Genomic DNA, 25,186 nt, shown 5'->3' with positions numbered 1-25,186 from the left:
GTTAAGAGTCTTGCATGATGGCCAAGCTGCACATCCGCTACACACGTGTGTGTGTGTGGGGGGGTCTATGTCAATCTCACGCATGCTTTTTGTTTGGTGGCTTAGTCTCTGTGAACCCCATGGGCCCAGGTTAGTTTACTCTGTAGGTCTTCTTGTGGTGTCCTTAATTCACCTGGCTCCCTCAATCCTTTTCCCCACACCACTCTTTCACAAGACTTCTGGAGCTCCACCCATTGCTTGGCTGTGGTTCTCTGCAACTGTTTCCATCAGGGGCTACATGAAGCCTATCAGAAGTCAATTACACTAGGCTCTTGTCTGCAAGCATAGCAGAGTATCATTAGTACTGTCAGGGATTTCCTCTCTCGCATGAGGTTGGTCTCAAGTTCAGCCAGTCCTTGGTTTGCCATTCTCTCGATCTCTGCTCCATATTTATTCCTATATTTATTGGAGGCAAGACAAATTTTGGGTTGACGGTTTTATGGGTGGCTTGGCGTTCCCTTCGCTTTACTGATGGGAGTTCCCCCCTGCTAGAAGTCTCAGCTAGGGTCACCCCTATAGACTCCTGGGGCCTTCCCCTGTCCCAGACATGCCCCTGACACATTTCCATTCTCTCTCCCTCCCAGTCCCACCCTCTCTACTCTCCTCACATGTGATTCCCACCCTCGTAAGCTTCCTACCCGTCTCCCACCCAGCTCCCTCCCTCCATCTACTTTAGATGTCTATTTTATTTCCCCTTCTGAATGATATTCAAGAATCTTACATGGCCCCTCCTTGCTACTTAGTTTCTTTGGGTCTCTGGATTATAGCATGGTTATTTTGTATATTATGGTTCATATCAACTTATAAGTAAGAACACACCATGCATGTCTTTCTGTGTCTGAGTTACCTCACTCAGGATGATATTTTCTAGTTCCATCTACTTTCTTGCAAATTGCATGATGTCTTTGTCTTTAATAGCTGAGCAATATCCCATGTATAAATGTACATTTTCTTCAGCAATTCTTTGGTTGAGAAACTTCAGTCTTTATACTTGAAACACAATATCTATTAGTCATCCCTGAAAACATTATGCAAATAGAATTTCACAAATTGAGCAAGTTGTATTTATGCATTAATTGTCACTCTCTGTCTCTCTGTCCTTCTATCTCTCTGTCTCTGTCTCTCTGTCTCTCTTTCCCTGTGTGCATATGTGTGTGTGTGTGTGTGTGTGTGTGTGTGTGTGTGTGTGTGTCTGTGTGTGTCTGTGTGTGTGTGTAATAACAATTAATGAATAATGGGGCCATATATTTAAAAGAGAACAAGAAGGGATATATGGAGTTGTTTGGAGGGAGAAAGGAATGGGGGAAAAGATTTTAATTACACTATAATTTCAAAAATGGAAAAAATTTTAAAATGCAGTTATTTTATTTGCTTGTCTTGCATGTAAGTAAGAAATGTCTGCTGATGTAACCCTTCACCCTTACTCTCCACTGAGTTCTAGTCCCTATAACTATAGAAAACAGCTTAGAAACTATTCCAACCTTTCATATCTATCAGGCAAAGTATCTTCTGGGATCAGGCAAATTGGTACAGTGATGAGAAAAGAGACAATACAATGTGGCTGGTGAAGATACAAATTTCAAGATATTGCTCCACTTCAGATTTGCTTTTATGTTTACCAGTGATGTGGGTCTAGATTGAACATACAGATACAACCTAGAGAGTTCCATAGGGAGTAAGGAAGGTAAGAAATTAAAACAAGTTCTTCCCTTTGGATTTTGGGACAGAACCATGGAACATAGTAAAGCAGGTGGTGATTGGAGGTGATTATAAAGTGAATTCTCTGGAATACACTGACCTGGGATGAAGAATGCTGTTTCTTTCTAATTGACCTTTAGCTCAGAAATGCTTGTCCAGTGCTCAGAAAACTAGTTAAAATTTCTGTCAGCCTACAGACAGAACAAAGATCTGCACCAACTCTACATCTGACCGAAGTTAATAGCCAAAATACATTTAAAAATCAAGAAATTAAACACCAACAAACCAAATAATTGAATTTAAAAATTGGGTACAGAACTAAACAGAGAATTCTCAACAGAGGAATATTGAATGGCAGAGAAACACTTAAAGAAATGCTCAACTTCCTTAGTCATCAGGGAAATGAAAGTCAAAATGACTCCAAGAGTCCATCTTACACCTATTAGAATGACTAAGACCAAAAACTCAAGTGACAGCACATGCTGGTAAGGATGTGGGGAAAGGGGAACAACCCTCCATTGCTGGTGGGAATGCAAACTTGTACAATCACTATGGAAATCAGTCTGGCACTTTCTCAGAAAATTGGAAATAGTGCTACCTCAAGACCTAGCCATACACTCCTAGTCATATACCCAAAAGATGTTTTATCATACAATAAGGACATTTGCTCAACTATGTTTATAGCGTCTTATTCATAATAGCCAGAATATGCAAACAACCTGCAGTCACATTGCTCTATGTCGGTGGTTATGCTCGTCTAGAGGGCCTGTTAAAAATAAACTTCTAGGTATCGTTCTAAAGTGTCAAACTTAATAATTCTGCATATACTTTTTGCAGTTGCCCAGGTTACGTGATGATGCTCTGATTAAGGAACTTTGTATTTTAGTCTTGCTTTGTAATTTAACACTGGTGATGATGGCATTCTACTTTCTTTGCAGGCTCTACTATATGGTGTGTGTGTGTGTGTGTGTGTGTGTGTGTTTCTCAGCTTTTGATTCGCTGGCCTGGGATTATTAAACTTTTAATGCTTCTCATGAATAAGACCCAGATATTGCTTTTAGTTTCTCCTTTACCTGAGCCTTTCTTTCTGCCTCCTTTTTTTTTTTTTAAACCAGTCCTCTATTTGGTAAACCTGAGACTTTTCAATTCCTGATTTGTGTTTCAAGATCAAAGGAAATAGCCTAAATAAAAACTAGCTAAGCAACGGCTTCGATTTTAATGTATCTCTAAGGGATAAGAGAATAGCAGTCTGCCCCAGACTATTATTTCTGGCATCGTAGGAAAGTTGGAGTGTGAGATGGTAGGTCCTGGTAGGTCCTTGCATCCTGGTAGGTCCTTACAGCCAAACTTCCTTTGCTACATAGTGAAGCTGGGTCTGAGGCACAGTTTTAAAGGGCTCATGAGGATGTCTGAAGAGAAGGCTTGGTGGGTAAAGCTACCAGATAAACCTGGTGAACTGAGCTGGATTCCCAGAATCCATGTGAGCCTGGAAAGGGGAAACTTACTCCACAAAGCTGTCCTCTGGCTGTTGCACATCCTAAACCTGCATGTGCCATCATCATTATCATCATCATCATCATAACTAATAAATGATTTAAATTAAATTACAGAAACAGAGCATGAGGTTGCCTGATACCACCTCATAAAGAGATCTGCCTTGACAACGTTGCCTACTCCACTGACGATGTTGAGTGTGTTGCTCAAGAGAAACCAGCCTGGGCTGTGCTCCTGTAGTGTCTGCTTAGGTCAGTCTCATTTCATAAAGGAAGGACCCATAGCGACTTACTTAACAGCACACATACTGCATCCCTATGTTTGAAGTTCAGTTGTTTATGTTGCTTATATATCTGCAACTTTTTAATAGTCATGCTAATAATTCTTCCAAATGGAGAAAATAATTCTCTTCCTCTCCCCTATGTAAAGTGGCAACACTTCCTGTTGCTCACACTGTAAAGGAAGACAGAATTGTCTCTCCGTTCTAACCATCCACACTGCTAAAAGTTCCCAAACAGGAAGAGTTCTTGTGTTTATACCTTACGTGAGAGCAGTCACGTCTACAGATAGCGCACATATCTTCAGGCTCCAAAGACACATTTTATAAAAGTCCAGATGTTTGAAGACACCCTGCAATCAATTTCCACCTGGGTAATTGCATTCTCCCTATCCAAGGGCAGTTTCAACAGGATATGATATATTTTGTTTTGGGGTTGCTCTAAGTACCAATAGCTCAGGAGGTGCTGCTGTAATAATCCACTTCATCCAGCCAGTGGCTGACCTCCAGGGAGCTGTAAGCACTTTATTATAAGTTTCTTATTAGTTATCAAACATTGAGGTCTTCTGCAGGAAATAGACAGTCTTATTACTTCCATTTTGCAGATAAAGCAATCAAGGCCCAGGGGCTAAATGATTGCTTTGTAGCCTCAAAGAATCTAAACCCCTTATGTTTCTCAGGTCAACGGTCTAAAATCTTAAATAAAAATAGCAGAGCCATGCTGTGTGAACTATTTGTCTCACCATCCCCTAACCTGAAACAGAGCAAAGGTTTCTATTTGGCATAGTTGTCACAACTTATTCTTGATTCATGAAGCAACAAAACATTTTTTTCTCTACTCATTTTTAATTGGATTTTCTTCCATTGAATCCTAACACTATTAAATATCAACCTTCAAACAGTTTAATGTAGTTTTGTTCTGAATCATCAAGTGTATTCAAATCTTCCCCCTGTCTAAAGCTTTGCAGAAGCACAGGTACACACTAGAAGCTCAGTCCTGCTCTGTGTCCCTCACTTTGTCCCATCACCATGGCCCCTGGGTTACATATAAGCACTGCCCACTCACAGAGCTCCCTTCCACCTTCTGCGCTGGCGTCTCTTCTCTATATTATGCTTATTTGCTCACTAGACCACTTTGTAGTTAGCAATTTACTTGTCTGGGTTAATGTACAGCTGAAGCTTCTTTCCTCCCCCCCTTCTCTCTGTCTCTCTCTGTCCCTCAGTCTCTCTCTCTCTGTCTCTGTCTCTCTGTCTCTCTCTTTCTCTGTCCTTGTCTGTCTCTCCATCTGTCTCTGTCTGTCTGTCTGTCTGTCTGTCTGTCTGTCTCTCTCTCTCTCTCTCTCTTTCTCACACACACACACAGGTTTTTCTTTCAATCTCTTCCTTCCCCCATTCTTCCCTCCCTTTGTCTCAGATCCATGAGTTAAATGCAGTGAGGACATATTCTAGGCAAGGGCTCTGCTGCTCAGTTACATCCCCAGCCCCTGGAAATAGTTCTCTGTTCTCTATATCATAATGAGTGGGGGCGGGGGGAAGCTGTGGCGTAATTCATATGTGTATCTGATCTACTTCTAAAGCTCCTCTGGATGCTCTCTCTGCAGAGCTGCTTTGTTCTATGCTCTTCAAGTTGAGGGACAGAATACACTACGATGTTCTCCTTGCGTGCACCTACAGTCCCAGCTCTCGGGGAGGCAGAGGCAGGTGGATCACTGTCAGTTCCAGGCCAGCCCAGTCTATAAAGCAAGTCCAAGACAGCCAACGGTACACAGAGAAACCGTGTCTTGAACACCCCCCCCCCGCCCCTCCGCCAAACAAACAAACAAAAAGACAAAAATATGTGCCCATGGGTCCAGGTAACGGGAGATGTCCTGGGAGACCTTTTGGGAATAGAATAAGTCCAGGGAAGTTCATCTCCCAGCTCCTGTCTTGAGGTTAGCTATTAGTTAGCCCTGTCCACTCACTAAGACCTCATAAACGTCATAAGAATTCTATGTATATTAAGTTTTGTGTATGAATGGCAACCATGACCTATAATAAATGAAAATAAAGCCATGTGAGATAGCACATATTTTAATACTAGGGAGGCAGAGGCAGGCAGATTTCTGCGTTGGAAGCCAGCCTGGTCTACAGAATGAGTCTCAGGACTAGACAGAAAACCCCATCTCAGAAAAAAATGAAAATGAAAAAACAGGAAAACAAAAAGCCAAGTTATTAAAAACATATCCTTTCCAGAAATCTAAAGATTTTATTAGGTGGAATATGAGAACTCGTTAACATAGATTATGTGACTTGCTATTAAAACCGGGTAAATGAGACTGTTAATTAAAACAAACAAATGTTTTACTATTTTCATTTCATGATGTTACCCTTCATTTTTTGCCGAATATAGCATTTATCTACTTATTTCTAAGAGTTCTACCAAAAGATGCTATGAATTTAGATCGTGTTAACGAACATGCTCTGTAATCACTCTTTAGAAACCCCGTGCAAAGTCTCAATGATCCATTTCCCTCTCAGTGGCATGATTGTTGTGGACTTCTTTTTGATATAATATGATTTCAGTTCCAGGTTAGTCCCAACAAACAGGTTTCCAATCTTAGCGCAGGATAGTAGCTGGATTGTTGTGCTTCAGAAGGTGCACACAGAGGCAGTACATCACTGCTTTGAAACTCCTTTTCTTGGCTTTCCATCTAATGTTTGTCACCTTGAGACTACAAATGTCATCATTGCTCTGTGGTCCTTGACAGAGCTGGTGCACTGTATTTAGCTAATCATTGACAAACTAATAAATAAACAAACAATAGATAGGTAGATCATAAATAGATAGATAGATAAATAGATAGATAGACAAATAGATGATAAGTAGATAGATAGATGATAGATAGATAGATAGATAGATGATAGATAGATAGATAGATAGATAGATAGATAGATAGATAGATAATAGACAGATAGATAGGTAGAAGATAGCTGAACAAAGAAGAGACCATCTTTCACAGTTTGAGGGATTTGAACAAAGAGATTGTAGAACCCTCACAGAAGATGAATATACAGCTATCACTTGAAACCTTGTTTGACGACCAGTGGTTAAAATATTTTGTCACTGGACCAAATCAGTCTCCCTGAGGACAACCCAACTGTCCAACATATGGAATCACTTACCTGCTTTAGTACTCTACTTTAGTCTTCAAGCTTAACACACATTTTTACATGTTTTATGCCCATAATGATTTCAGTTCATGTTCATTTTATTTTGCTCTGAGTTGCTACTATCTCTCTTCAACTATGATTGAAAATGAAGCTATTGGTTTGTTTGGAGTACTCTCAGAGAGAGTACTTCAAGAAGTGAGTTTGTTGAGGTCTGGCTTCTCAATGATGAACTTGTGTTAACTCAGCCACTTCTTTTACTCCATGAAAAAGAGAGGTAAAATGCCACACACACACACACACACACACACACACACACACACACACACACACACACACACACACCATAACTACATAGGTATTCATTTGTGGAAAAGATATGTTCCATAAGTATTATAGAAATGAAAAAAATTCGTTTATTTTTATTTGTTTGTTGACACAGGGTTTCTCTGACTAGTTCCAGACAACCTAGAACTCACTTTGTAGAACAGACTGGCCTCAAACTCAGAAAAGCAAAACAAAACAAAAAACATTTCTATTGGAAAAAAAGTATTATCACACAAGAAGAGAGATGACATTAAATGTATGGTGTATACCCAGGCTAATAGTTTATTCCTCAAAACTATTTACAATTTTCATAAGGTATATTTTTATATATTATCATTATCAACAATATTTAGAATTAACTAATTTCTCCAGCTACATTAACTCTTGAGATCCCCATGACATTGCAAACTCTGTTCTTTTATTTTCACTCTGAATTTAGCATATATGGGTACTATATACTTTGATCAAATATACCCCAATTCTATCCCTTTACAATTCCTCTCTCATCTCTCCCACCATATCTTCTCTCAAATTCATGTGCTCATTTGTGCGCTCTCTCTCTCTCTCTCTCTCTCTCTCTCTGAGAAGTGCATCCACTTAATGCTACCTGTTTGTGCATGAATATAGAGCTACCTAATGGGGCATGTTTGGCCTCTTAGAAGCAGCACTCCTATTGAAAACGGACTCCTATCCCCCACAGTAGCTATCAATGGTCAATACCTCCTCATCTAGGAGTAGGACTTTGTGAGCTAGTTCCTTGCTCTTGCCAGAATTTGGCTGGCTTGCCCTTGTGCAGGTCTTGTGCACTCAATATTCAATCTTGTGGGCAACTGTGGGCCTTGTTCTGTCCAGAAACTACTCTTTTGCTGTATAAGGTCAGTACCTCTGCCTTTTACAGTATCTCTGCCCCGTCTTCCACAGTAATCCCTGGGCCTGATGGGGAATAACTCTGACAAAGATGTCCCACTTAGAAGACAGCCCCCTATCGTTTCTTAACCTTTGTACGTGGAACAGTTGTGGGTCTCTGTTTTCATCACCATTTACTGTAAGAAGCAGCTTCCATAGTGAGGCTTGAGAGATGTGTTGATCTACGGCTTTAATATAGATAAGAACTTTGAAGGCAGCTTAACTGTAGCATTAGGCTCCCCCCTAACACCTGTGAATTAACAAGCCACAATTTTTTTGGACCAGTTAACAGTAGCAGTCATTAGTTCCATAAAAAATTTAAAACAGATCTGTAATCTTTATAGTTTTTCCCAATAATGAAAATTTAACATGTGCTCATTCAAGTGACCTTTGTGCCATAGCCTTTAAACAAAATGGTTCCATTAAATAAAATGCCCCCATTAAATATTTCAATTTCATAGCCTAGTTGAACCTTGTGATTACTGCATGTCCACAGCAATTTGAAGCATTTATTTAGCTTAATTCACCATGAATCATTTTGTTCTGGATTTTAATGCTAACCTCACAACATAAAGTGATTGAAAAAAAAGGAAATCATTATTATGTATAAGTGGCGAAAATTAAGTTAAATACACTTTAACATACTCCTATGTTTCTAAAGCTGACAGAAATAATGAAGGTACAAAACTGGCATTTTCTTGTTATTATTCATATTAAGGATTCCATTTTTCTGTAGGCAGAATGAGGCTCATAATAGTGGAATTCTGTTTGAACAGTATATAGTCAGTACCTTTAGAAATTAAGTAAGCATCTAAATTCTTCTCTTCTTCATTACTGGGACAAAAAATTTTCCCTTTCTTGGAAGACAGCTGCCACTGTTAACTAGAAAATTCTATTGTATACATTTTTATTTAGGAGTCTTTTTTTCTGTAACGTTAGGTTTTTGTTTTTCTACAGTAAAGTAGTTTAGCTTCTTCATAACTGTTAAGCCATAACACACACGCTCATAAGCCCATCTGTGTTCTGGCTCACTGACCTGGCCCCTAACCTCACTATGGACTTTTGTGCCCACCCAGCAGCCCCAAGGACATATTACATATCTATCTCTTATGGATGGAGTTTTTAAATTTTTGATTTATTATAATTTATTCACATTACATTTGTTATCCCCTTGCTCTTATCTTCCCATTCCCACCCTCGCTCCCTCTTCCCCTCCCCTAGACTTCTGGCAGGGTGTGAATGGAGATTCTTATTCAAAAATCCAAAATGGAAGTATGTAACAATTTGTAAATTTGAAACTTTCATTTTACATTTGTAAATGGAGTCTAGTTTTACTTCTTAGAAATCATAACCCATGTTAGAGAGGAGGTAGGGAAGGAGAGTTCTTATGTATTTTGAGGAGGGTAGATTACAGGTCATGGCTAGATATTCAAATGTTTAAAACAGTTTGGAAGCCAGCTTTTAAAACTTGACTGCTGAATCCACTTTTGCAGGCCTGAGTGTCAGCTGAGGGTCCAAATACCTTTTTTTTCTCCTCTTTGACCAAGAAGATTTAAGCTTATCAGAAAATGTAGAAAGATCACCAGCAATCCTTTTTATTGTTACTTTCTGCCAAAATTTTATAATATGATAGACTTTGGGGAAGCACACAGCTTCTGATAAAAACAGTGAGAAGGTTTTGGATCCATTGAATAACCACTGGGCTGGCGGAATGAGGAGACTAAATGACAATTGCTGAGCACAGCTTGCTCTAGCAGAGGGGGTTAACCCAGTCTTGTGGATGCGAGGTTCTGCTCTTGGCCCAGCACTGGTGTATGCTTTGACATTGAGTTTTACTAGTTGTTAGGGCTAATCTTCCCATGTGGATGACATTATAATGTAATAATGCACTGTATCTTATGAAGAAATTTATGCACTAGTAAACTAAGAAACTACTTTGCATTAAAATAAAACCAATCACAGCTCGCCATCTCAAGGGCATAATAATCACCTTTATAAACATATTGGATGAACTTCTGAATAAAGTTATCTTAAATATAGAAGATTATACTGGGCAGCAGTGGCACACACATTTAATCCCAGCACTCAGGAGGGAGAGGCAGGAAGATTGCTGTGAGTTTGAGGCCAGCCTGGTCTAGAAAGCAAGCTCGGCATAGCCAAGGCTACACAGAGAAACCTTATCTTGAAAAGACAAAACAAAACCAAAGCACAAACAAATAAAAAATAAAATAAAAGGAAATAGAAGGAAAATTATGTAACCAGGGGTATTTGACACTAAGCCAAAGTAAATTCCCCAAGTGGTCTTGGTTTATTTTCTAATTTATTTCATTGTATTTGAGAGTGGTTCAAATGTCAAATGTGGTATCAAAAATAATACATGGAGAGAGTGGACAGCCTTGTCTTGTCTCTGATTTCAGTGCAATTGATTTAAGTTTCTCTCCATTTAGTTTGATATTGGCTACAGGCTTGCTGTATAATTGCCTTTATTATACTTGCTATGTGCCTTGTATCCCTGATTTCTCCAAGACTTTAAACATGACGGGGTGTTAGATTTTGTCAAATGCTTTTTCTGCTACTAAGGAGAGGATCAGTTTGCTCATACAATGGATTACATTGATGGATTTCCATATATTGAACCACCCCTGCACACCTGGTATGAAGTCTCCTTAGTCATGGTGAATGATATTTTTGATATTTTCTTGTATTCTGTTTACAAGAATTTCATTGAATATTTTTGCATCTATGTTCAAAACAGAAATTCGTCTGAAGTTCTCTTTCTTTGTTGGGTCTTTGTGTGGTTTACGTATCAAGGTGACTACGGCCTCATATAATGAGTTTGCTAATATTCCCTCTGATGTTTTCTCCAAGGTTGCCAAATACAAAGAACCAAAACAATATGAATGTAACATTTATATAATTCCTGATTGTGTCATGGTTTTCTTGCTGTATGTAGTTTATTGTAAATGAATGTAATAATATAAATGTATATGTAAAAAAAAGAAAAATAAATAAATAAATAAATAAAAATAAAAAAATAAAACATGAACCATGATCAAAATGGCCTACATATGATTTGGTCTTTCTTTTCTTTCTTTCTTTCTTTCTTTCTTTTTTTCTTCTTCTCTCCTTCGTTTGTTTTTCTGAGTCAGGGTTTCTCTATGTAGCTTTGGCTACCCTTAACTTGCTTTGTAGACCAGCCTGGCCTCAGAAACATAGATGTCTGCTAGCCTCTGCCTCCCTGAGTTCTAGGATTACACTCATGAGCTACTGCACTATTCTGTGATCTGGTTTTTCAATGTATATGACTCCTGAAAACTGTACATTAGAGGATTCTTAATAAGACAAAATACCCTAATTAAATAAAAATTTGTAACTAATTTTAATTCATCCAAAACACATCCCTTAGACTAAATCAACTCCTGAAAGATAAGAAATGTGTAACTATCTCCTGGAAGAGGAAGTGGCTAATACTTTCACCTGTTTTAATTATTGTTAATATAATTGATGTAAATTCTATTATTATGTGCCTTGTTTTCATCTTCATGTAGTGGACACTTTACATTCCTTATATACTGTTTATTGCTCTGGTAGGCATGAGCCTGGGATACCAGACCTAAAAATTAGGTGGACTAAAGTCTCATGCAACATCTACCTTTTTCAGAGCATCAGACAATTTCTACTCTGAGGAATAAGAAAGATCACCTGAGCGAATTTCTTATGAGTTCAAGCTGTATATAATCACAAGGACAAATTGCATGTATCAAAAACATGTTTTTCCGTAGAGGTATATGAATAACATCAGCTGAAGTAAGCTCACTCCTCTTGAAGTTACTTTTTTATAGAACAGTGTTTGTTTCTCTTAGCTTATTAATTAATTATCACAGGGATATTGAGACTCTTTTATAATACAAAGCGTTACAACACAATTGTGAACAGTTATAGTCGATTCTTAACCCTCTATGCTATTTTGTCTTACTCTCAGAACACCTCCCACTGATACTTGCACTCTGTAGTTTTTCTCTGCTCTAGTTCCTTCCTCCTGATCTTCCTTGGACCTCTACCCCTACCCGAGTCCCCTGCTTCCTCTCCTGACTCCTCCTCCCCTGCCTGGCAGGAAGTCCAGCCCTATTCTCCCCCCTGCTCATTGATTGGCTGCAAGCTGCTTTACTGACATATCAGGGGGATAATTGGGGAGCAGAGTTTACACAACATTTATACAGTAAATCGGAATTTAAACTTATGCCTACACACTCCTATCTGCAATACCCGGGAAAAGCCTGACAGTGCATTATAAGAAAAATTCTGTGTACATTTACACTATGGAATACTACTCAGCTATTAAAAACAAAGGATTCCCAAAATTTCTGGGCAAATGGATTGAACTAGAAATGACTATAATGAGTGAGTTCACCCAGAAGCAGAAAGAGTCAAATGGTATATACTCACTGATATCTGGACACTAGCCCAAGGGGCATGTCCCATGAAAGTCTTCACTTACCAGGAAAGTAGGACAGAGGGAAGACACCCTATTGGGACTCTAGGTGAGAGAAGCATGGGAGAATGGGAGAGGGTCCTAGAAACCTACAAGATGAACATTATGATGGGTGGATCTGGGCCCAGGGGTCCTGCTCAAACTATGGCACTAGCCAAGGCCTATACGTGCAGTAAACTTCGAACCCCTACCCAGATCTAGCCAATGGACAGGACATTCTCCACAGTTGAGTTGAGAGTGGGGACTGACTTTCACACGAACTCTGGTGCCCCATATTTGACCACGTCCCCTGAGTGGGGAGGCCTGGTGGTGCTCAGAGGAAGGACAGCAGGTTACCAAGAAGAGACTTGATACCCTATGAACATATACAGGGAGAGGAGGTCCCCTTCAGTCACAGTCATAGGCAAGGGGAGTAGGGGGAAAGCGGGAGGGAGGGAGGAATGAGAGGACACAAAGGATGGGATAACAATTGAGATTTAATATGAATAAATTAATAAAATATATATGTATATATAACTCATTGGTTCACAAAAAAAAAAAAAAGAAAGAAAGAAAGAAAAGAAAATGAGGACACAAGGCTCTTAGAGTTTTCTTGCAAGCACTCAGAATTCCCCTCACATGACTACATTCTAGGACTGTGTTCCTACAATATACAAGTCAGCAAAAGGTCTTAACATAATTTTTTTTACATTACCCTTGTTGTAGAAATGAAAAAGTGAACTATTAAATGAGTAAAATGATGAAAGAAAATTTAGGCAAATCCCTGTGAGATAAGATACTGTATACAGAAGATCATATAATAACTAAAGCAAAGCTTTTCTGCAGGTTCTGGATACCTGTGAGACCAGGCACTAAACTCTCTGTTAATTCTGCTCCAGGAAAATAAATCAAGTGAAAAGTATGAGAGGGACACCAACCCACTTGTAAAACCTTAAACCCCAAATTTGTCTTTCCTACAAGAAGTAGAGGTGTAAAAATGGAGAGAGATTGAGAGGAAGGCAAACCAATGACTGGCCCAACCTGAGACTCACCCATGGGAGAGAGCCAACCCCTATCACTGTTAATGATACTCTGCTGTGCTTGCAGACAGGAGCCTAGACTAACTGCCTTTGAGAGGCTTCATTCAAAACAGTAGGCTGAACTCGGGGGCGGGGGAATTTTGTGGAAGAGTGAGAGGAAGGAATGAGGGAGCTGGAAGGGTCAGGGACAGACACCAAAAGAAGACCTACGGGGTCAACTAACCTTGGCCCATTGGGGCTCACGGAGACTGAATGACCAATAAAAGAACATGCACCTGCTGGACCTAGACCCCCTAAACATATGTAGCAGATATGGAAGGTGGCCAACAGAAATTTGTGGATCCCCTAAAAAAGAGAGTAGGGGCTGTTTCTGACTCTGTAGCCTGCTTTTGGATCCTTTCCTCTAGCTGGGCTGCCTTGTCTGGTCTCAGTGGGAGAGGATGCACTCTTTGCTCTTTTCTCAATCTCTGATGGTTTTCCACCCACAGAGGCAAAGGGTTTTTTCCCCCAATAACATATAAAATCTTAAAATCACATAATCTACTCTCAGTCTTGTTAACAGTAAGAGTGAATAGTTTTCTTCCTCAGGAAATGTCTCTGCTGTTCTTGTCCAAATTTCTCTTCACCAAGACCCTGTGCATATCAAACACCTGTTCTTTTAGATCTTCACCCAAATATCTGTCTTCTTGGTCATCCAAATTAAAATGCCACTCCAACCCTCTAATTCACAATGTTCTGTCTTAACTTAATTCTTCCCCATTTTCCCTTTATTATTTTTGTAAGTATTGTTGTCCAAACCTTTTTTATATTTATCATCTTTTCTCTTCTGCCAAAATATAATGATCATGAGGGCGCAGATAGGCTTTTGACCCATTGTTATTTTCTCAGCCTCTACACAATATCTGCAACATTATGTCTGAATGATTAAATTATTTATTTAACATAAAATATAAACTAAGTGAATATAGAATTTTACTAAAGTATATTACTTAAATTCCAGTTTCAATTGTTTTCCTAGGACCTTCTAGAATGACTCTTTCTGTTGCAGTGAATACTGGTGAATAAATGTTGAGTATAAAACAGTCATTTCATTTTGAATGTTGGCCTCCAGTAAACTACTAATGAGTCAGATGAAGGGAGGAAAAAAAACTCTGAAAACCTAGAATATACGCCAAGGACATTAGCCACTTGGGGAATATTACCAAGTGTGACAAGAAAATTAGAGAGTATAACAGAGGTAAAACAATAAAACAATCAATAAACCATAAATCATCTACTTCATGTTTCTGTCCTTTCTAGTTGCTTCCTCGTCCTTCTCCCGGGAGGTAAGCAAATATCCTCAATGGGATTATTGAACTCCAGAGATACTAGTCCTCAATTTGGGAAAGAATCTCACTTGAAGGTGGAGCTTCAGGCCTCTGTCCTCTCCAGAGTCAATGTGGAGAAGAAAGGTGGGCTACAAACACAGTCCCCATCCTCCAATTTTGACCAGGGAACATAGATTTCAATGGTAAGACCCTAAGAAAGGTTGTGCTTGGAAAGTTCATTAACATTATAAGTAGAAGAACTCATGGATGTACAGAAAATTATCTTATATTTGTCATCTTCAGGAGCACTTCTGAAAAACTGATTTTCTTCCTCAGAGTAATATACTACAAGTATTGAGAGGAAATACTTACCAGTAAGACTTTCTAGGAGATGGGGGGGGGGGAAGCACTTTCAAAGGTTACTTGTGGGAAACACAGGCAACCATGTATTTATTGATTTAGTTATTCTTCTCACCATGTCATATAATTCTGACTCTAAAATGGATATAGAGTGGAGAGTGAATAGTGAAAACGGAGCTGTATTACTGTGTTAGGATTAAACAATGGAGGGCCATGCTTACCAGAGACATTGGCTGATGGGAACAGGCGGGGTGTAAGAGGGGTGCTCCCCCCATGCTGGCCTGTACTGGAGATTTCATCCAGTACAATTCAAAAACTTCTGTCCCGTGGAATAGATGACCTCAGCAGCTATGGCTTACCATATTATATAGGATGTTAAACCAAATCTAAAGTTCTCTTGCTTATCTCAGAATTTATTTTATATAATAAAAACATTTTATTGTTGTCTCAAATACTTTCATACTAGTTTTACCATCTTATCAATTCTTTTACAAGGTAGAGAAGTTTATAAAATTCTTGACTTCTTGGTAGCCTGCTATCCTTCCTCTGAGTGCTACCAAGTCTCCCCATCCAGGGGACGTGGTCAAATATGAGGCACCAGAGTACGTGTGAAAGTCATACCCCACTCTCCATTCAACTGTGCAGGCTACCAAGGAGATACTTGATATCTTATGAGCATATAAAGGGGGAGGTAATCCCCCTCAGTCACAGTCATACAGGAGGGGAGTAAGGGGAAAATGGGAGGGAGGGAAGAATGGGAGGATACAAGGGATGGGATAACCATTGAGATGTAACAAGAATAAATTAATAAGAAATGAATAAATAAAATTCTTGACTTGTTCATTTAACCTTTGTTATAAGTTAAAAATGAAACACTTTTAGTATTATGTTTTAACACTCTAGTATGTTCCACTGGCTATCAAAACTGTTCCAAGATCTACTGAACTTACATAGTAGAGTTTAATCCACGTGTTTACTTCACAACTGTAAGCATTAATATGATTATATGTGTGTGTGTGTGTGTGAGTATCAGCTTTTGTCAAATCACTTATTAGTATGCAAACACAAAACATATATATGTTATATACATATATGCTAACATAAATTCATATATGTATATATAAATAGACACACACAAATATATGCATGTAACAATGTAAAAAAAAGAGGTCATAAATTTTAAAGAGAGCAAAGGGAGGCATATGGGAAATTTTTAAGGGAGGAAAGGGAAGGAGAAAATGATGTACAGTTATATCAGGATCTCAGAAACAAAAAAGATAATAATTAAAGACTGACAAAATTATAATCATATCAACAAATCAGCTTATCTCAAACCACTTAGTAATAGGCAAACACAAAACATATTTAGTTGGTAAATTTGCTTTTTGTTAATCTTATTCTTTTGAAAGAAGAAATGCAAGTCAAATATGTTGTAAGACTTTATATTAATGATATAGAGTTTAAAGGGAGAACAATTCTGAAGGACTTATAGATATTAAATAGAAGGAAAATAGTACAATAGTGAAGTTATATCACTATTGCATATTATGCTTCAGAAAGAAAATTCATACATTACAGCACTAAATAGAATTTGAAATAAAATGATAAGTTGTGCTCTCTCTTTGTCTCAGTAATAAGATACTTCACAGGCGTCGGTCAGCAAGCCTCTGAACGTTACCGGATGTGGGTCTCTCTTTCAGTTATCTTTCCTTTCCATTGTTTCCATTTTTATTTCATTACTCTTATTGTCAATAAATGACAACTCTAGAGGCAAAAAGAAGTCCTTCTGATAATTATTCCACGGCCTTAGAGTGTGACATCATTTAAACATTCCTCGGGATTAGAGTGTGACAACATTTAAACATTCCTCGGGTTTAGACTGTGACATCACTTAAACATTCCTCGGGATTAGACTGTGACATCACTTAAACATTCCTTGGGATTAGAGTGTGACATCACTTAAACATTCCTCGGGATTAGAGTGTGACACCACTTAAACATTTCTCACTCATTCTCTCTTCATGCCTTGTTGCTGCCTTTGGTCATCTCACTCTAGAAAATGGATGAAAGTACCAACATTAAATACAATTCAATAAATGAAACGAGAAAATCATGACTGCATGACAGAAGTGTTAAGATGTCACTTCTACCCACAGTCTGAATAAAATATAAATGTCATGTAACGTATTTTAGAAAATTCTTATTATTTCTGGTGTCAGAAAGTGTTGGTAAATATGTAGGATACTGAGTTAAAGGCAGGAAGAATGGGGAAAAAAAAAACCTAACAAGACGTTTCTTCCTAGTTAGGTATTTTGTACTATGGCCATTGGAAAAAAATATTGTTAATTTTTAATGATAATTTTGTAAAGATTTTAAAAACACAAATTAAGTTAGTCTTGCAATCCCTATTCATATCTTATGGATATTCTCAAGTTTAAGTTACTTAAAAACTAGAATTATTCTGTTGCATACTATCATTGATTTAAGCCTCTAGCATTCCCTATCATAAGCTAATTTTTCTTAAACTCAGGTCAGAGTTGGCCCAAGGTCACACTAATACATCTCTCATTGTCTACGACTGACATTTGCTGAATATTACTTGAAGCTACATTTTTAGCATTCCCTCTGGCATGCTGAGATTAGATGTGACATTTCTTGTCCAGAATAAAACACAAGGTCAATTCGAAAGAATATAATACTGTATTTTTTTGTGTGCAACTTAGCATTTGCTTATCTATGGGACACAGGCAGTTTATTTTAAACCGCAGGTCTTATGGACCACTACCAAACACTTGCTAAATCTTGCTCATAGGTTGTTAACACTGCCCCAGCCTATAATTGAGCCCACAGAAAAATCCTTTTGAAACAACCATAGAAGAGGTAGAATTCTCGAGTTTCTGCTGGAAGAAGGTGCTGGAATTTTCTGGCCCATACCCCCACTCACGTTATGGAGGATGAAAATTCTTACAAGAGACAGTTCTCTAATGAAGCAATGTTAGAAAGGAAGACAGGTGTACACAGATTCATTAGAGCGAGTATGCCCGCTGCTATGAGTGAAATCAGGCTTTGTATAAAACCAAAAGTGTATCGCCTATTTATGAAAGTGTTCTTAGGTAAAACACCCACTGGTAAATTTATAATAACGATTTTGAAATAGCATGAGTCATGCTTCATGTTTTCTAAAATATTTAAAAACTTAAAGTAATAAAAAAAATAAAAACATGTTCATTTGCCCTGAGAGCCAACTTTGCTGTCAGTCACCCTGTCACTGCCATCTTTCCACCCTGAAGAATATCAATCAAAACATGAAACACACTTGAGTTTTTCCCTGTGAGAGAAATGTTAGAAGTATTAAATGCCATTATTTTTTAAATTAAACATGGATATCTATTGAAGCCAAAAATAATAAAAATATCTAATGAATCATCAAAATCTTCAGTATGAAGAAACTAGCCATTCATTTTAAAATAAAAATTTCTTGGCATCTCTAAGAGCCCTGAGCCACGTGGTGCAATATAATAAACATGCAGTGTTAGGATTATTTGTCTCAGGTCCAGGTCTTATCTAGAAAATACACCCAGAACTGGATTTGGAATTTAGGCTATAAAATTGTATTTTCCTTAGTTCAGATATGGAAGAGTGATGCATTTATTCTTTAATTAAAATACTACCTGCAAAGAACAACTATAATTTGGAGAAACTCAACATAAACCCAGTCAATATGCATTTCCTCCTGTCCGTTGTCACCCGTCTTCTTGGTGACCTAGAAAATGATTCTGTGTATGAAAGGAGTCTGCATGATGCTACGTGAAGCTTATCAGTTAAACAGAATGGCGGTTAATATCTTGGGTGAAGCTGCCAGAGATGGCTCTTTATACCTGTAAGGAAAGCAATGAGCCATCTAAGCTAACTCAGCATAGAGACCATTTTACTGACAAAATGATCATAGAGACCCATTGATCTGATGGATGTCTGAGGTTGTAATAGAGGACCCAGGACAAAAACAGTCACCGACTTTGAAAGCGGTTAACAGACTCCTTTTATCTGCCTTGGTCTGGTTTATTAGCACCAGGCAGGCTTCTTGTTTTCTCTCTCTTTAATGATACTGTTTTATGAAGCAGTGAATGTTTTCATTTAGAAAATAAGAACTCATTGACATGTCATCTGAACTGTGGTTTCTTTAATGATGCCAAGGGAATAAATATGCTAATTCAGGGTTTTGAAGAATGACCGGGTAAGGCCCATTACTCTGCGGATTTCAGTGATTGCTGGGCCAGGTGAGAGGAGGTTAATATCACATAGCAGGGATATTTCAGTATGCAAATGTTTTGAATTACAAATGATATGGAGAAATTTGGTCATGAAGTGATATATTTCTCCATGACAATTTTCATGACATATTTTTCAAAGTCAAGTTTAACTCACTGTCCACAGTAACAACCCGAAGAGATTTATACCAGACTACGACATGATTCTTCACAGGAGTAGTTGCTATGAAGACCCATCACATGAGTCAAACGTATTTACAAAATCTCACACAGGGAGTACCTTTTCATAAAGCAATAAAAGTTCCCCCGCGCACACAAACAACCCAAAGCCATGTTCCTGAAGGAGGTGACGTCAACACAGGGAAAGGTGAGGATCCAAAAGCAGCGGAGTGTAAACAGGACAGAAGGGGTTACCCTGGTTTAAAACTGGAACGAAACAATGCTCAACATTTGCAAAACATTCCTTTATTATTAGAAATAAATTATTTGTATAAAAAATGCATGCGTCAGTCATTGCATTTATTTTGTAGCACAACCCAGGGCTTCAGTCCAGTCAGCCATTACAAGAAAGAGACTCGGAGTCTTATACAAGTTGAACAGTGCGGGACAGGAACAGGAGTTCTCACAATCACAGAAAAGTACAAGAATAACATCGGACATGGTTTATTTCAACAGCATTTTTTTTTTCACAAGCTAACATTAGTTTTCCTTTTGAGATTTTTTTTTTAAACTGCTCACAAGTAAGCAATACTTTAGCTTGACACTCATTGGTTGTATTGTATAAAATGGGGCTTCTTTGCTCCTCAATATTGATACTTTTGGCTCATGGCTAATTTTTTGTTCCTTACGAGACTATTGATCTGATTGATTGTAGTCTATGGAGATTTCCAGGAGTGCATTTTTTTTTTTTTTGCAGTCTCGGGTTCGATATTTAAGAACACTCAGCACCTTCCTTCAGATGGAGTGATTGCTGTAGCTGATGTATGTTGTCTTGGTAGAAGAAGCTGTTAACGAAAATTAGCACAAGTTAATAGTACACAATAACCACTTCGCTGGTACAGTCCCAAAATTCAAATTCTACCAGAACTGTCTAATGATAATGGTTTTTAAAACATGTTACCTAGTATTTGAAACCATGCAGTAGAAATCTAATGAGAAATTCAGCCAAAATATTAATCTGAAAAAGCTCTGAGTCCAGGATAAAGTACATGGAAAGCTAGAAAAAAAAATGTGAATACAAAAATGCTAATCATTAGAAAACTTAAGTTAAATCTTATTTATATGTTTGCTTGACAAATTGAATTTTCATATATATAAAAAGAAAGAAGACACCAGTGTCCTAAAAAATAGACATTAAAAAATTTACCAGACTAAATAAAAAATTTTAATGATCCAAAAAATCCTACTACCAAGTGGTTATAAGTAGTTGTGCCTTGACAATGTTAATCTCCCATTAATAATTAACAATAATATCAGACTTTACAAATTAAGATGCCAAAATCTCAAGTACATACCACTTTTAGCTTCATATTGACACTGTCCATAGATATGTGTGTGTGTATGTGTTCTTTTAAAAAATTTCTTAAATAAGGGACACAAGGAATTAAAGTCTCAAAGGATAATATTAATATTTAAGTCTTCTGCTACCAGCTTACTATAAAACAGTCCTCAATGTTGTAAGATTATTAGAAACAACAATATGTATAGCAAAAAATTCTGTCTAATTTACACTCATGCTAATTCTCCCAGACAACACAAAACTAAAGGCAAATAATTTCAAATTTTAAACATAGTTATTGTGTGAAAATGTTCAAAATTGTTACCTCTTTTATATTAAATACTAGAATAATTGTATTTAAAAACAGATCCTCATGGTTCTGTGACAAGCATTGTGACTGAGTCATCCCTGTCCTTCTGTGGTCCTACTGGAGAGCCCTCTTTCCAAAAGGTGAGCCTCCTACTGCATTTTATGTGTATGTGTGCGCAAAGTGAGACACAGTGCCTTTTATATTATATTGGTTTACTTTCAATGTTCATGTTTTGATTCATATAATGTATTTTGGGCATCTTCTCAAAGAAAACAAAGTTGACACCTTTTTCTGCTTCTGATGGATTTGTCATTAATTACTTGTAGCTGTGATGGAGAAATCACACTGAGTTAGCAAAGTGACTAGTAAAATGGTCACAGAAGTTTGTGCACTATTCACTGTTATCAGAAATGTCTGAAAGTGTAGGAGATATTTATTAAATATGTATAGTGCAAAAAGGAGGAGAGACATGAACAAGTACGATACAAACAGACGCGCTGAAGTGGCAGGGGTGAATCTCACCAGACCCCAACCATAGCAAAGAGCTACAGGCAACTCAATAGTGCCGAAAGAGAAGGGACCAGCATCCCTATGGAAGACTGCACCATTGACTCTACAATATGAAATCATCAGTCCCGAAAACAGACACCCATGCAACATATACGCATTGAAAATGATAAGCTATGGGAAGAGAGAGAACACATTTTCATTTGCAAATGGTTAGCAATTGGAGGTAACTCCTGGGTCAGGGATGCAGCCCTGTGCCCACTTTTCCTTTCTGCTCCAGGACCCCATCTGGTACAGACCCCCGCAGGCCCTGTGGATGCTTGCTCAGTCTTTCTGAATTCATATATGCATTGATCATATCGAATTAGAGGGCCTTGTTTTCTTGGTGTTGTTCATCCCCTCTGACTCTTACACTGCATATCCTCTGCCTGAGGGTCCCCTGACCTCTGAAGGTAGAGATTTGATGGAAACATCTCCTTTGGGGCTGAGGGTTCTCCGAATAAGGGCAGGCTGTGGGTCTCTGTTTGCTCCCAATTGCTGCAGGAGAAGACATCTCTAATGATGGCTGAGCCAGTACTGATCTATAAATCTAGCAGAATGTCATTACAAGTTACTTTATTGACATCTTTTTTTGAACAGTACTATTTAGTCTTATCTTAGGTCCCTAGGCTATTTTATTAATATATAATATATATTTGATACATATATTTTAATATATTTTTCTCTCCTTTAAACTACAGGTCTTTTGCATATATAGTATGGCTCCCAGTTTAGTTATTTTTGTCGGATTTTCTGAACATGAATATGAAACATAAGTCTCTGCATTGATCTCTATTTCTTCTGTCGTTTCTTATGCTCTTTTCCTTCTGTTTGTTTTGTCCTACTCCAATGTGTTAACTTTTGTTCTATTTTATTATGTTTTATTTTATTATATCTTATTTTTATTTTATTATTCCTACAATGACTAATGAGAGACAGAATGTAGGATCCAGTTGGGAAAGGACATGGGGAGGAACTCTGGGGCTAGAGGGAAGGAAATACATAATGAAGGTATAATATGAGAAAAAAAATCCATTTTCAATAAAATAAAATAAGAATAAAGCAACAACAAGAGGCAACTTCAAATGTCAGATAATTTTCATGACTCATTATTTCATAAGTATTATGGATCAAAATAGATTAAAGATATGCCGATGCAGTAACAGGGGGACTGTTTTGACAAAGTTCATATGTGTATATGCTCTTTTGAAAACCAGTTTTTGAACAGGGCCATAGTAAACTTCCTTAGGTGTGCTACACTATGTTTCTAGGGTAAAGAAATGCAATTGCAGCTGTGCTTGGTGGTGCACGCCTTTAATCCCAGCACTCGGGAGGCAGAGGCAGGTAAATCGCTCTGAGTTCGAGATCAGCCTGGTCTACAAAGTGAGTCCAAGACAGCCAAGGCTACACAGCAAAACCTTCTCTCAAACAAACAAACAAACCAAAAAAAAGAAAAAAGAAAAAAAGAAAGAAGTACAATTGCTGTCATTATTTATTAATGAACATATCACATGAAACACAAGTATAGTAATAATATGTAATGCTGAAAAGCTTTGCATATATAAACTTTGTTTCGACTCTCCTCTCTGTTCTGAAACAATAAAAAAAAATGCCATGTTATGCACAGTCAGGAGATTAGTTTCCTTTCTAAATTCACATTCTTTGGAAGTATCATATGAAGTTCTGAAATTTTAATCTATGTCATGGAAGTCTGGGTGGAGTCCACCACTTACTTTTTTTCATTTCGTTGTTTTTAACTTTTATTTTTTATAATGGATTCACATTACATTCTGACTGTAGCACCTTCCCTCACCTGCTGTTCCTGCCCTCTTTCCCATTTCTCCCGTATTCCCCTCCTCTAGTCCTCTGAAACAGGGGAGCCCTCCTCCCCTACCATCTGGTCCCAGACTAAGCTCTCCTCAGGACTGCCTGCATCTTCTTCTGTGGGCTGGCAAGGCTGCCCAGCCAGGGGGAAATGCTCAAATAGCAGGCAGGCACCGATGCACAGACCTAAAGACATCAAATAACAAGGAGGACCCTAGGGAGGACCGTAGGGAGGACGGTGGATTCGCAACCAGAAGGGCAAATGCAATAATATGGTAGACATCGGAAATGGCTGAAGAACCAGAACAGGATGGAAGTCTATCGCGTGTCCTCGGAAAGACCCAGCAGGGGGTCCAAGCAGATGCAGAGACTCACAGCTAAACGTGGGCAGAGTGCTGGGAGTTCTTCCATGTGAACTCTGGTGCCCTTAATTTGATCACTTCTTCTTGGTGGGGAGGCCTGGAGCACAAAGAGGAAGGGGAAGCAAGACCTGACAGGATGGTGAGGGAGGAGGCCCCCTTCGGCAGGAGGTCAAGGGCAGGGGAATAGCATGAAAGGGGGGAACGGGAAGATAAAACTGAGGGGATAACAACGAGTGGGGAGGGGTAGAAGGAGACCAACAAAGGCAACAAATCTGGACCCAGAGGACCTGCAGAAACTAGTGCATGGACACAATGCACAGAGAGAAAGAACCTAGATCTCCCGTTCAGATGTAGTCAACGGGCAGTGCAGTCACCATGCGGGCAGCGCAGTCTCCATGAGGGTCCCCTAGTAAGGGGAACAGGGGCTATCTCTGACACAACTCACTTTTAAAGCGGAGCTTCTGGGTCTGGAGAGAACGTTCATACTTAAGAACACTTATGCTTAATGCTCTTCCAGACAAGCTCAGTTTGGTTCTGAATGCCCATGTCAGGCAGCTCAAAACCGCTGCTTGTGACTTCATTTCCATCGAATCTGTGGCCCTCTTCTGGATTCTACAGGTACCCTTATTCACAGATAGCACTCACTCACACACACATACATATATTTGTACACATGTATATACATACAAACCTTAAGATTATACACACACACATATGTATCTATGTATGTATGAATGTACCACTATTTAGTCAGAATAAAAAAATCCAGCAACAGATTAATAGCCACAGTTACCAAGATATTCCCTATAATAAAATAAAAGAGAGTATGCTAATATAATAGTTGTTCTTCATTTTAATTTCAAATACTCTTATATTAACTACAGCCCAAAAACTTTCATTCAGGCAGTAATTCACATTATCTTGATTTATCTTTACTACTTTTACCTTCCAAGTGTGGACTTTAACTCTCCCAGAATACAATAAGCTCACCTTCCTAACACCGTTCATGTTTGTAATGTCTCTTTCTCATTTTAGAGAAATCAGAGAAATGTGTACACGTTATGTAATTTCAACATCCACAGAAAATAGCAAAGAAAATAGTCAGTGTTTTTGAACTGATTTAACCATACAATACTGGTGTGTATTGATGGTGGATATTTTACTTTGAGGGGAAACTATTTGCTCTTCAAGGGCTTGGAAAAGGATATTGATTTTTCCTCCCATCTTGTTCCTTAGGTGGGCCTGGGATGATTGGTATATATTCTACCAAAATGTTAGTTGTTTCATCTGAAACCCCATTATGTCCTTTTCT

At 38.3% G+C, this 25,186-nt stretch overlaps 1 protein-coding gene across 10 annotated transcripts in view; it reads right to left on the bottom strand.

Annotated features, from left to right (window-relative positions):
- Window positions 1–19,779: 19,779 nt before the first annotated feature.
- The window catches only part of GRM8 (glutamate metabotropic receptor 8), an 855,522-nt gene continuing 850,115 nt past the window's right edge, over window positions 19,780–25,186 (bottom strand). For all 10 annotated transcript variants that reach the window (XM_084788018.1, XM_084788015.1, XM_084788014.1 and 7 more), the window contains one exon: window positions 19,780–20,338. In XM_084788018.1, coding sequence (XP_084644144.1) covers window positions 20,289–20,338 — 50 coding nt within the window. In that variant the 3' untranslated portion in view covers window positions 19,780–20,288. The remainder of the gene's footprint in view (window positions 20,339–25,186) is intronic.

This window comes from Acomys minous, assembly GCF_964271855.1.
Source record: "Acomys minous genome assembly, chromosome: 6".
NCBI lineage: Eukaryota > Metazoa > Chordata > Mammalia > Rodentia > Muridae > Acomys > Acomys minous.
This window is presented reverse-complemented; position numbering and strand designations above follow the sequence as displayed.